The 13,194-nt window shown below is 36.3% G+C and overlaps 1 protein-coding gene across 6 annotated transcripts in view; it reads left to right on the top strand.

The window, feature by feature from the left end:
- The first annotated feature begins 2,768 nt into the window (after positions 1-2,768).
- Positions 2,769-13,194, top strand: part of LOC100255892 (uncharacterized) — a 55,820-nt gene continuing 45,394 nt past the window's right edge. For 4 of the 6 annotated variants that reach the window (XM_010650414.3, XM_059736264.1, XM_059736263.1 and 1 more), the window contains exons 1-4: positions 2,769-3,149; positions 6,292-6,979; positions 7,077-7,165; positions 7,320-7,418. In XM_010650414.3, coding sequence (XP_010648716.1) covers positions 3,045-3,149; positions 6,292-6,979; positions 7,077-7,165; positions 7,320-7,418 — 981 coding nt within the window. In that variant the 5' untranslated portion in view covers positions 2,769-3,044. Of the gene's footprint in view, positions 3,150-5,869; positions 5,966-6,291; positions 6,980-7,076; positions 7,166-7,319; positions 7,419-13,194 lie in introns of those variants that run through there. The other 2 variants (XM_010650415.3, XM_059736265.1) reach the window with 2 other exon arrangements.

Here is a 13,194-nt window from a genome sequence, read left to right as displayed (position 1 = left end):
CTTACCTCTTCAGACCCACTATCAGTACAACCCCCTACATCTTTAGACCTATCTCCATTACAACCTCTTACCTCTTCAGACCCACCATTATTGCAGATTGACACATCTACTAAGCTAAATTTACCGCCAGGCATTCCGAAGGGTAGGCGGGGCCTATGTCGACCTAGATTACTACCTCCACCACTACCATCTCTATTTCCAACTCCAACCCCATTACAGACAGATGTTTTTCGTGTGTCACATGCAGTACCTGCTACAGTTAGAGAGGAGCATCCAAAAAGGAAAAGAGTACCAGTTACACACAGGTTCTCTCATTGTGGAAACATGTGAGATTATATATGTTTTTTACTTTTTACTATATTAATGTTTACTGGATATTTTTTTGTGACTTTGATTAAACTATTAAAAATTACATTTTGTAGTACACTTTTTGTAATTAATTTCATTAACTAATTTTGTCAAAAAATCTATATATGACAACTACGGCTTAAGAGTATACTATTATTTCGATAAAGATAAATTTATCATAATACAAATAAATTAATATTTTAAAAAACAATAAATTAAATATCTTAATTAATAAATTATACAATTTTGTATATTATTTATATGTTATATAAGTTTATTATTTTAAGATTATTAATTTATTAATAAATAAAATATTCATTTATAATATATTCTATTTATCAATTTATGTTTGTTGAAGTAATACTAGATTTTTAGGTTTAAATATAAATAATTTATTATTTAAGTATATTTTTTAAATTTCAATCATAAATTGTAATTTAATAATTTTTAATTAATTTTTTAAGTAAAATATAATTGAAATCTCAATTACCAATTGCGGCTTAAAAGTATACTATTATTTCGATAAAGATAAACTTATCATAATACAAATAAATTAATATCTTAAAAAATAACAAATTAAATATCTTAAATTAATAAATTATACAATTTTTTATATTATTTATATGTTATATAAGTTTATTATTTTAAGATTATTAATTTATTAATAAATAAAATATTCATTTGTAATATCTTCTATTTATCAATTTATGTTTGTTGAAGTAATACTAGATTTTTAAGTTTAAATATAAATAATTTATTATTTAAGTATATTTTTTAAATTTCAATCATAAATTGTAATTTAATAATTTTTAATTAAATTTTAAAGTAAAAAAAAAAAAATAATTGAAATCTCAGTTATTAACTACGGCTTAAAAGTATACTATTATTTTGATAAAGATAAACTTATCATAATACAAATAAATTAATATCTTAAAAAATAACAAATTAAATATCTTAAATTAATAAATTGTATAATTTTATATATTATTTATATGTTATATAAGTTTATTATTTTAAGATTATTAATTTATTAATAAATAAAATATTCATTTTTAATATCTTTTATTTATCAATTTATGTTTGTTGAAGTAATACTATATTTTTAAGTTTAAATATAAATAATTTATTATTTAAGTATATTTTTTAAATTTCAATCATAAATTGTAATTTAATAATTTTTAATTAAATTTTAAAGTAAAAAAAAAAAATTATAATTGAAATCTCATTTAGCAATTGCGACTTAAAAATATACTATTATTTCGACAAAGATAAATTTATCATAATATAAATAAATTAATATCTTAAAAAACAACAAATTAAATATCTTAAATTAATAAATTATACAATTTTATATATTATTTATATGTTATATAAGTTTATTATTTTAAGATTATTAATTTATTAATAAATAAAATATTCATTTATAATATCTTCTATTTATCAATTTATGTTTGTTGAAGTAATATTAGATTTTTAAGTTTAAATATAAATAATTTCTTGTTTAAGTATATTTTTTAAATTTCAATCATAAATTGTAATTTAATAATTTTTAATTTTTAAAAAAATTAACTAAAACCTTAATTAATAATTACGATTTTAGTTCAAAAATAAAACCACAGTTGCCAAGTGAGACTTTAGTTAAAAAATGAAGCCTCGATTACTAATTGCGACTTTAGTTAAAAAATAAAGTCTCATTTACCAATTGCGGTTTCAATTAAAATGAAGAAAAAAAATATTTTTTAATAACATGACGAGACAATAAAGAGACCAATTTGAATATAAGTTTTAAAAAGTGATTAGATTTTCCAATTTTTTTTAAAAATAGTCCATTTTGACCCAAAACTCCAAAAAGTCACTGTATCCGGGACAAGGTTTTCCTCCCTTTTTATGGGGGAAATTTTTATTCCTAGCAGGGGAATTTCCCCATCAACCAAACAAAAGACTTTGGTGGGACCGACTATTTACTCCATCCAATTAAATCGATCCACGTTTCAGTGTTTTGGATATCATACCCGAGGGCCCCACTCTGACTTCACGTGACCAAAACGTCTTGTCACCCTACAGTCTGACCTAATTCACTTTTCTCAGCAGACGAGCTGTCATCACAATCCACGGCCCAAAACTTCTCACCAAAAAGGAAAGAGATCAACGGCCCAGAATTCTCATCGCCCTATCTAATCCCCAAGTCGAGCCCCTCCCCGGTTACACGCTCTACAATTCTCCTAATCAGCCACTCAAACTTTGCCACATAGGCAGAAAAGCGCAGCAAATGGCAAATGGGGCTCTGATTGCTTACGTGGCGAGATCCAAGGGTAAAGGCAGGGTCAGAAAACCAACGGCTGTGATCTTTCTCATCTGCAACACGCGTCAAAGTGTCAGGGACCGGTCAGCCCTACCTCGAAGTACTACATCTGATGCTCTTTCATCAGTCTCTTTCTCTCTGCAGCTCTTTCTTTCTCTACTGTGTCTCTCGCTTTCACTCTCTATATTTTCTCCCTGAGAACCAACGGCCGAGAAAATCTCGCCGGTAAATATCTGTTTTCTTGACGAATATTTTGCGATTCTGAGTTTTCTGCCACGGAATTTTCCGAAGCGTCGATTGTTTGTTTTGCTGGGATTGCTAAGGAGTTTTTCCATTTATTCGAGCTCTTCCATGGTTTTGATTGAGAAAGGTTAGGGTTTCGGCCTTTTTGAATATGGACAACGCTTGGCAGGTCAAATGTAGTTCTTCATGGCAGTCTGCGACGCCTCCATCGATGCCTTCGTCGTCTCAGCATCCACCTCAGGAGTCTCGGAATCAGGTAATATGTATGCTGTGTATAAGTATTATTTCTGCTTTGAGGCATTGATGATTGCTGTATGTGATGTGGTGTTTAATAGATTTTATGAATGTGTTGGTGTTTTGGTGAAGTGATGAGGGTTTGATAGTTCATGCATTGCTGTTTTTGGTGAAATGTGTATTTCGAATGATCATATTGAGGAGATTGTGAACGGATGGTATGTTAAGGATGGGATTTTTGTTCCTCTGTTTGGCTTGTGACGGTTTATTACTGTATCGTGGTACAACCGTAGTATGTATAATGTGTGACGGCTAAAGCATTACTGTTTTTGACATATGTGTGCTTTTGGTACAAAGTGGCAATATCTATGAAGATTGTGTTTGTTTTGAAAGGCTGAAAAAAGGATTTTTTTTTTCTTTTTGTTTTTTGGTATCAGGAGGATTAACATTTTACCCATGTGCTATGCAGCGCATTTTTCTTCGATACAGCTGCTTCTTTCTCTTATTGTATCTTTTGAAGCAGATTTTTTAAATGGAATCAATGATACAGTAGACTGTCACTAGAAATCACAGTGCTGTTCAAATTATCCAATGTCTTTAATTTCGAAGTTTGTACTGAAAATATGGTGGTAAAGTGTCCCTATTGTCAGATGGGCTGGATGGTGGCGTTGATAAATGAATAGATTGAAATTTCTGTGCTTAAGTTGGACCTACTGTGTAAGTAAATTATTAATAAATTTTCAATGTGATTCCTATTAAATTTTGCCAGTTTTTTAATCATGTCAAATTGAATTAAAAAAGATTAGTCATGCTATTGGGTTAGAAAAACACTATGTTATGTGTGAGAATACAAGTGTTTTTCATGTTAGTTGGCTGTAATAAAAACTGTACCAGTAGCAAGTGAAGAAGAAACTCACATTCGGAGCTCTAGTGGGAAAAATTAGCGATAAAAATCACTTTCTTTCCATGAAAAGAAGCCAAGATGTATTGGATATCATGTACAAAATGAATTTATACACATATTTGAGAGAAATTTTGGTAATTTTGATACTCAAACCTGGCTTTGCGGCAGAAAATTTGGGTCGGGTGGCCAATGTTGAGCCAGAAAGATCAAACTTGCCTTTCTAGGAAACTCTTGTAGGAGTAAGGAACAACTCTAGTGAGGTTTTTTTTGCTTGTATTCCTGATGTTTGAATTCAATGAAAGTTAGAAGGTGTTTCTCCAAAAATATTTAAATTCAATTTTGAAGGCTTAAAACCAGCAAGCCATTCACTGGCTGCCTTGTTTATCTGTTTGATGAATTTGAATATTGTGGATTTCCTCGAGCTGAAGGGAGGACTTCCATGTTAGCATCATATGTTTGCAATCACCAAAAAGACGTGAATATGTGAAAATTGTTGTGCCATTGTGATCTATCAAAATCACACCAATGCCCAACTTTGCTCGATTTTCTAAGATAAACTATACAAATTTAAGTTGTAGAAGATCTTCAGGAGGAGTTCATCAATTAGTAGTCGTTGCATTGTGGTGAGCTTGAAAAGAAGCAACTGCTTTTCAAATGTTTGAGAATCAGCCAATTGTTACATGTTAGCCATTACACATATATTAACTGGGAATTCTTTGTATCTTCCTCTACTCAGGCTTCTGCTTTGTTTATTTTCTCTGATCTTAGTATTAGGTTGGCTATTAGCCAATGGCTACCTGGGAATTCCCTTAAGGGCTCAAGACATTGGATCCTTGATTCAGAAAAAAAAAATCATATGAAAAGACCTTCTATTCCATTGAATCTACTGAGCCATAAGGGGAAAGGCTACTAGTACTTGTCTTTCAAATAGAAACAAGGAACTTATGAAAGTAGAGTTATCTGTTAAAGGGATACAACCAATACCACCCATGTCAAAGAAGTACGTACATGAGTTCCAATTTGACAATTGAGGAATTGATTGGATGCTTAAGTGAGGATAAAAACATCATATAAACTGCCACAGTTCAGAAGAATGATATTCAAGAGAATAAGTTGTCAGGTTTTATAAGAAACATGTTGGGTTTTGAGACCTAAATACTTCAATTGGATAAGGAAAGCAAAAAAATGCCTTTGAAAGATCAGGATATGAAATCCATTTAGATTTATTTCGTAGTGCAATGTTGAACTCCCAAGCAAGATCATCTGGGAAAAAACCAAGATTTTTGAACAGCTGCGTTTTGATTTTTAGCAAGGCGGTATAATACTGGAACTATTTGAATTGGGTTTCTAATGGAGCCTCACTGGACAAAAGTAGGCCCTAAGCTTTTGTTTTCAGGACTAATATCAAGTCTCATAAAGCAATGGAGAACAGGGAAGCTGGGATTGCCCAGCAGTTCAATATGTATTTTTTTTTTAACTAGATTGGATTTGATTTCCAGCCACTTGAATAAGCATCATCATATCTTTGGTCAGGTTTGTACATCATGGGGAGGACTTCTCATCCTTCTCATGTTTATCTCTTTTAATACAATTGTTCATTTCTGATAAAAAAAATGAGCATCATATCTGTGAATCAGCTGGTGCTAAAGGCTATTAAGGAGAAGTCTTTACTGACAGGAGTCCATTAAAGCTATACTTCTGGAAACTACAATCCAAGTCTAAAACCTGAAAATGTATCAATTAATTCTCTAAGAATCAATAGTTGTTCTGAATTCTGCATTTTTACAGTTTCATGTCCACTAGAGCCATTAATCTAATGAGAGGAATGATCTTTGCAGTAGTATGTTCTCGAGTCTTGCTATCGCAGCTTCCTTGCCTATTGGCGCATGTCATCTTGCCTATTGCCTAGGGCACCATTCTGATGTTCAAAAATGGTAAAATACTTAGATCACTAAATGGTTCCTTTTTGTTAAAATGGAATTTGCATCTTGCGAGGTTGTAAGGTAACATGTTATTACTGTATTTGGATACTTCATCTGAACCTGATCAGATCCTGTTACTCTTTCGTGACAGCAATAAAAGTGTATTTATTGAAAATTGACTTTGGTACTGCTTGAACAATATTATGTTCCTTCATATATGAATATTTTCTTTCTATCATTTCGGCATTTGGTTTCTCTATGATGTTGGCTGTGCAAATATATTGTTTCTGTTCACTAGTTGGTTCTTTTGGATTTAAATTCTTTTTTACTCCATATAGATGGAGATAAATGCAGGTCGTTATTTTCCAACTATTGCCCATGAACAAAGATCAGCAGCCCTTGGAATGATACAGGAACCCCTTTTTTCCAACACATTGAACTTAGGGTCTTACAGATCAGGCCATGCTGAGCTTGGAAATTCATTTTTGGCTCTCCTATCTGGACCGCCATCTTTGTTGCAATGTGATCTCCAGCAATTGCTGAATCCAAAGCCAATCTGTACCTCCAACAAACTTCCTGTTTATAGTAGCAGTGTCACGGTCAGTACTGCTGGAAGTGGAGTTCCACATGCACCAACTGGATCATTATCAGAAAATCTTGGCTATCAAAAGCCAAGAAGTGGCATGGATTTCTGTCCAATTGTTTCTTCCACAACAGCTGTAAGTACCAATTGTAGTAGCACTTCTGTTTTGCATGATGCCCTTCAGGCTGCAAACTTAAATCTCCAAAGTTCGGATCTGGCCAAGGCGACTATCCATCACATGGTTCCTCGCAATGAGAAAGTAAGGGAATTTTCTTCTCTGAAGGGGGGATGGCCTGTTAACACAGGCTCTGCTAATTTTGGGAAGCTCCATGGCACTAATATTCATGCTTCACAAAAGCGACCATCAGAAGCAAGCTCTTCTCTTTGTGATCACCAAGCTACTTTCACAAGTGGGTGCCCTCGAGTATTTTGCTTTGGTACAAGTGAGTGCATGAATACATCTATCCCTATTGTTAGTTCAATGAAACTTATCTTGCATGTTTCATTCTGATCAGTTTACTTTTTTACTAATTTAAAAAGGTGGGGATCTACTACTCAGCAACACGGGACTTCTTGGTGTTGTTTGCTTGTGCCACTGCTGGCACATGTCTGTCTCCAAGTTTTGTGAGGTAACCTTTGGTGTTTTTTGTTTATTTATTTTGTATTTGATTCCAATTTCTGTCACCACCTAGATTTGAGTCTGTATCACTCTTGAAACGCACTAGCATACCATTGGATATTTGACTTTGCTTTGAAGGTCTTCTAACTGCAGTTATTTTGCAGCATTCTGAATTACGTGATGTCAATCCTGGTGATGCTGTTCGTATGGACAGTGGGGAGACCATTGCTCAGTGGCGTAAACAATACTTCCAGAAATTTGGGGTAAGATATGCATTAAGTGTTGATGTTTTTCTTCCATATAAATACTTCATTACCAAAAGCATGGTGCAAACATGGTATAAGCGTGCACATAAACTAATGTTGGATCAATTGTTTCATTACCATCTCTGTCAGCATTTTGCTTGTTTTTAAGGAGTTGCATTCTCTTCTTTTGAGTTCCATAGCCTGCATATTGTCAGACAGTTAAACCTGAGGTTTCTCCTACATTCTGTTGTTCAAGTAGGTGCAGTCCAAGGCAGAACACATGCACATAGGTTCCCTGCACATGTGGCACAAACAAGCAGGGGTGCCAACCTGAGCTTCTTTTAATTTTTGTTTTATCTTGTAACAATTACTCTAGCTATTTGGTTTGGACTGGCCACATGTTTTGTTTTATCTTTTAAAAAAGAAAAGAAAAACAAAATAAGAAAGAAAACATTATAAGCATGTACAAATAAAATAAAAACCTGAACTTTGTGCGCGCTTGAGCAAATATCTCATTGCTTCTTGTTGAGGTGTCAAGTAGGATCTTTATTTTAGTGGGTAATGGGCGGAGTTTGAGCTTTTGGAAGGATAAGTGGTGTGGTGATTCTCCTTTGTGCTTGTCCTTGTCGTCTTTGTTTGCTTTAGCTGACTCAAAGGATGTGTGGGTGGAGGATATTTGGGACTTCTCAGCAGAAGGGGGGAGAGGGGGAATGGAATCCTTGCTTCTCTAGACCCCTTAAATGATTGGGAGGTGGATGTTGTGGGGAGCTTTTTGGTGTGGTTGCATGAGAAGAGAGTGTGTGGGGATGTGGAAGACATGGTGCTTTGGACTGAAAAATAGTGGCCAGTTTTTTGTTAAATCTCTCTACAACACCATAGAGCTGGGCAATTCTGTTTTTTTTCCCTTTAAGAAGCATTTGGAACTCATGGGTGTAGCCTAAGGTTAGCTTTTTTGCCTGGGAGACAACTTAGGGTAAAACTTTAACCTTGGATGTAGTTCAAAAAAGAGAGTGGAACCTAGCAAATAGATGTTTTATGTGCCATGAGAATGAAGAGACCATAGATCTCCTCCTTACTCACAGTGTTAAAACAAGGGTTCTTGGGTGCTTCCTTCGTCGGTTAGATAGACTCTACTGGGTTGGCATGATTCTTTTGTGGGCAAAAAGAGTAAGAAGGTTTGGAGGACAACTCCCTTACACATCTTTTGGATGGTGTGGAAGGCAAGGAATATAATAGCCTTCAATGATGACATACTTTCGATCCAAAGACTAAAAAGTTATTTTGTTTACTCTCTTTGGTCACAGATAAAGTTGTTTATAGATGATTATCCTTTGACTTTAGTTAGTTTTGTTGATAGGTTGGGCTCTTGTTGAGGTTGTTTTAACGCCTTTTGTTTGGTTGTTCATTATCCTCTTTATGCCATTTTGGTGGTAGTTGCATAGGTATTGTATACCTTGAGTCGCTCTTTTGGCGCCTCTTCTTAATATATCTTTTGATTTATCTATCAAAAAAATTATGGTGTTTGTGTTTATATATAGTCGGTTTTGTCACTTCATATATCTATCACATTCTAAGAGTGTGTGAGAGAGAGGCAACATTTTGAGAGAGAGAGAGAGAGAGAGGAATGATGTGATTATGTTGAGGGGAAGGACGTGTTAGTTTGGAGTGGATTCTTTTGAGTAGAAGAGGTCTAAGGCAAGCTGATAGGAAGGGTTTTGGAAAGAGACGATAAGATTTAAAGAGCTAAGCTTACTTCATCATTTGAAAGGAGTGGAGTTGTACTGTTAGGATGAAGTGGGGAAGCCTTTTTGTAAGGCATGGATGGAAGGTTGGAGCATTTATAGGATGGAGTACCACAGTAACAAGGCAAGAAAGTTCATCCTTTGTTCGGTGCTCTCCGTGGAGTCAAAGAAGCTATTATGGATCAAGTTATACATAGATGAAAACTCTATGCCTTAAATTGATTTTGTAGATTGGTTGGGTTCTTGTTGAGGGAATGAATAGTTTTTTGCATTCTCCTTTTTTTGGCTTTGCTTTTTGGCACCCAATACTTTAGTGCACTATTTCTTTTGACATTTTTTAATATATATTCTTACTTTATTTGCCTATAAAAAAAAGATTTAAAGGTGGTAACAAGAATAAAATTATAGTGGAGGGGAAAAGAGTAAAATAAAAGATAGGAAAAAAAAAGATAAAGAAAGTAAATATAAAACCTTACTAAGACCTTCTAGGAGTCTTACATATAAGAAAAATAATGGAATCTCACAGTTGAAAATTGCAAGGTATGCAAAAAAATTAATATATATATATATATATTTTTTTTTGATTGGAAACGCCACAAAGAAAAAATTAATATTATTCATCATCAATCCCATTTTACAGCAATTAACCTTATTTATTATAAGCTTTGAAAAATCCTAAAGGCTGAATGAAATTGTTGAATATAATGAATTTATAGTGTACAATCTTTCCTTTTTTAATATAGGTCACATGTATGGTAGTTAGGACTCCTAGCCTTGTATATATATATTTTCTTAATTGTAAGTAGACACAATGAATGAGAATCAAGGTTTTCTTCTCTCTCTCTCTTAACATGGTATCAGAGCCGAGGGAGAAAACCTAATTCTTTCTAGTTTCCCCGTGTCATCAATTCCGGGAAACCTTCCTGTGACCGTGTTTCATTCCGGTCACCTTCCCCAGACCCTAAAGCTTTCCGGTCGGTCGAATCGTCATCAAAAAACGCTTTCTAGTTGGTCGAATCGTCATCGGAAAACATTCACCGCGGGCGACTTTTTTGGCGAACTTTTCCGGCGACATCTTTTTCCCACACCGCAAGGAGCGCCTGGAGATCTCCAATTTTTCCCAAAGCACCAGAGCCAGAAAACCACCCATGCGCCGTCCACGCGCGTTTTTCCGGCCGGCGACTGCATCTTACGCGCCGGCGCATGAGGGCGCGTGAGCCACTTTCTGGCGATGCGCTTCCTCTTCCAGCCTCGCCTGACGTCGACTAGCCACCCTTCATACCTGTTTCTGCCATCCAAGCCCTGCACGTGCCTCTTTTGGGGTTCTTTTGCCTCCGTCGACCCTCCGAACAGTTTTTCCGGCGTCCTTCGGCTATTTTTTCTCAACCCCAATTCCTGCACATGCCTTGGGAAGTGTTCTTCTACCTTTCCGGTGGTGTCACGGTTGTTTTTTCTTTTCCATTTGGTCTCTCACACGGGCGATTCTTCGGTTTTTCCTTCTTCAGCCGCATTTGAAGTCGTATTAGGGCTCTCTTCGATCCAAATATACTTCATTCTCCAGATAAATGGATATGGCTACTAAAACTTCCATATTTTCCTCTGTCATATCTGGATCTCCTATGATTACTTCCGAGAAATTGGTTGGCAGTGAAAATTATCTTTCTTGGTTTGCCTCTGTTGAACTTTGGTTTATGGGACAAGGATATGAGGATCACTTGGTTACATAGGAGACAGATATCCCTGAGGTTGAGCACGTACAGTGGAAAAAGATAGGTGCCTAGTTATGTAGTGTATTATGGCAATCCGTTGATCCCAAGATCCTTCTTCATCTTTGGGCCTACAAAACTTGTTTTAAATTTTGGACTCAGGCCAAAGGGTTATACACGAATGATATCCAACGTCTTTATAAGGTGGCTTCTGCTATTATCCATATCAGCCAATAGGACTTGAATCTATCTACTTATATTGGCCAGATTGCCTCTCTTAAGGAGGAGTTCTTGACTGTGATGCCTCTTACTCCTGATGTTGGGGTTCAATAAACACAACTTGATAAGTTCTTCATGGTCCTTACTCTTATTGGCCTTCGTCCGAATCTTGAGCCTGTCTGCGATCAAATTCTTGGTAGTTCATCAGTTCCGTCCTTGGATGATGTGTTTGCTCGCCTCCTTCGTATCTCGTCCACTCAGACTTTGCCATCTGATAACATTTCAGATTCTTTTGTGTTAGTTTCTCACACTACCTCTCAAGGAGGACGCAGTGGTAACTGAGGTAGAGGCCAACGTCCTCATTGCACCTATTGCAATAAACTTGGCCACACTCGCGATCGTTGCTATCAGTTACATGGACGGCCTCCTCGCACTGCCCATGTGGCCGAGTCCTTTGATTCTCAACTGCCTCAGCCTTCGAGCTCCTCCGCATCTCAGGCTTCTGTTGCCTCTGTTGCCCAGCCTGGTAATGCTTCTGCCTGCCTTACCCACACATCTTCTCTTGGACCCTGGATTCTAGATTCTGAAGCTTCTGATCACCTATCTGGTAATAAGGATCTTTTCTCCTCTATTACTACTACCTCTGATTTACCTACTGTTACCTTAGCTAATGGTTCTCAAACTGTAGCTAAAGGTATTGGTTTGACCCTTCCTCTGCCTTCTCTACCTCTCACTTCTGTCCTTTATACTCCTGAATGTCCTTTTAATCTTATTTCCATCAACAAAATCACTCGTGCTTTTAATTGCTCTATTACATTTTCTGATAAATTTGTGACCTTGCAGGACCGGAGTACGGGGAAGACGATTGGCATAGGACGTGAGTCTCAAGGCCTCTATCACCTCACCTCGGATTCATCTCCTACAGTTTGCATTTCCACTGATGCTCCTCTCCTCATTCACAGTCGTTTGAGCCACCCTAATCTCTCCAAGTTCCAGAAGATGGTCCCTCGTTTTTCCACTTTGTCATCGCTTTCGTGTGAGTCATGTTAGCTTGGGAAACATACTCGTGTCTCGTTCCCAAAACGTTTGAATAATCGGGCAAAGTCTCCTTTTGAGCTTGTCCACACTGATGTTTGGGGTCCTTGTCGGACTGCGTCTACTTTAGGATTTCAGTGTTTTGTCACTTTCATTGATGACTATTCTCGATGTACTTGGTTATTTTTAATGAAAAATCGAGCTGAGTTATTCTCTATTTTCCAGAAATTTTATACTGAAATCCAGACCAGTTCAATATTTCTATTCGTGTGTTACGCAATGATAATGCCAGGGAATATTTTTCAGCTCCATTTACTTCATTTATGTCTCATAATGGGATTCTTCATCAGTCTTCTTGTGCTCATACTCCTCAACAAAATGGGGTAGCTGAACGCAAGAATCGACATCTTGTTGAGACAGCTTGACTATCCTCCTCCATAGTAATGTTCCTTTTCATTTTTGGGGGGACGCTGTTCTTACCGCTTGTTATTTAATTAATCGTATGCCCTCCTCTGTTTTACATGATTAGATTCCTCATTTCCTCCTCTTCCCTGACCAACCACTTTATTTCCTTCCTCCTCGTGTCTTTGGTTGTACTTGTTTTGTTCATATTCTCACTCCTGGACAGGACAAGCTTTCCGCCAAAGCCATGAAGTGTCTCTTCTTGGGATATTCCAGACTTCAAAAGGGTTATCGCTATTATTCCCTTGAGACTCATCGATACTTTATCTCCGCTGATGTCACTTTCTTTGAGGACTCACCATTCTTTTCCACCACTTCTGAGTCTCTTCCTGTTTCTGAAGTCTTGCCTCTTCCCATTGTCTCCCCATCTGATGTTGTGCCTTCTCGACCACTTCAGGTTTATCATCGTCACCCTCGTGTCGCTGCTCCTCTCCCTTTTGCTGAGGCACCTGCTGACTCACTTCCTATCCCTTCGGCTTCTCCTTCCCCGGCTCTGCCTTCTCCTGATGATTTACCCATTGCTATTCGGAAAGGTACTCGCTCTACTCGTAATCCTCATCCTATTTACAATTTTTTGAATTATCATCGATTATCTTCACCCTATTCTGCTTTTGTTTCTGCTATATCCTC

Source organism: Vitis vinifera, chromosome 4, assembly GCF_030704535.1.
Source record: "Vitis vinifera cultivar Pinot Noir 40024 chromosome 4, ASM3070453v1".
NCBI classification, from domain to species: Eukaryota; Viridiplantae; Streptophyta; class Magnoliopsida; order Vitales; family Vitaceae; genus Vitis; species Vitis vinifera.
The sequence above is the reverse complement of the archived record's forward strand: the minus strand, read 5'-3'. Positions and strand labels throughout refer to the sequence as shown.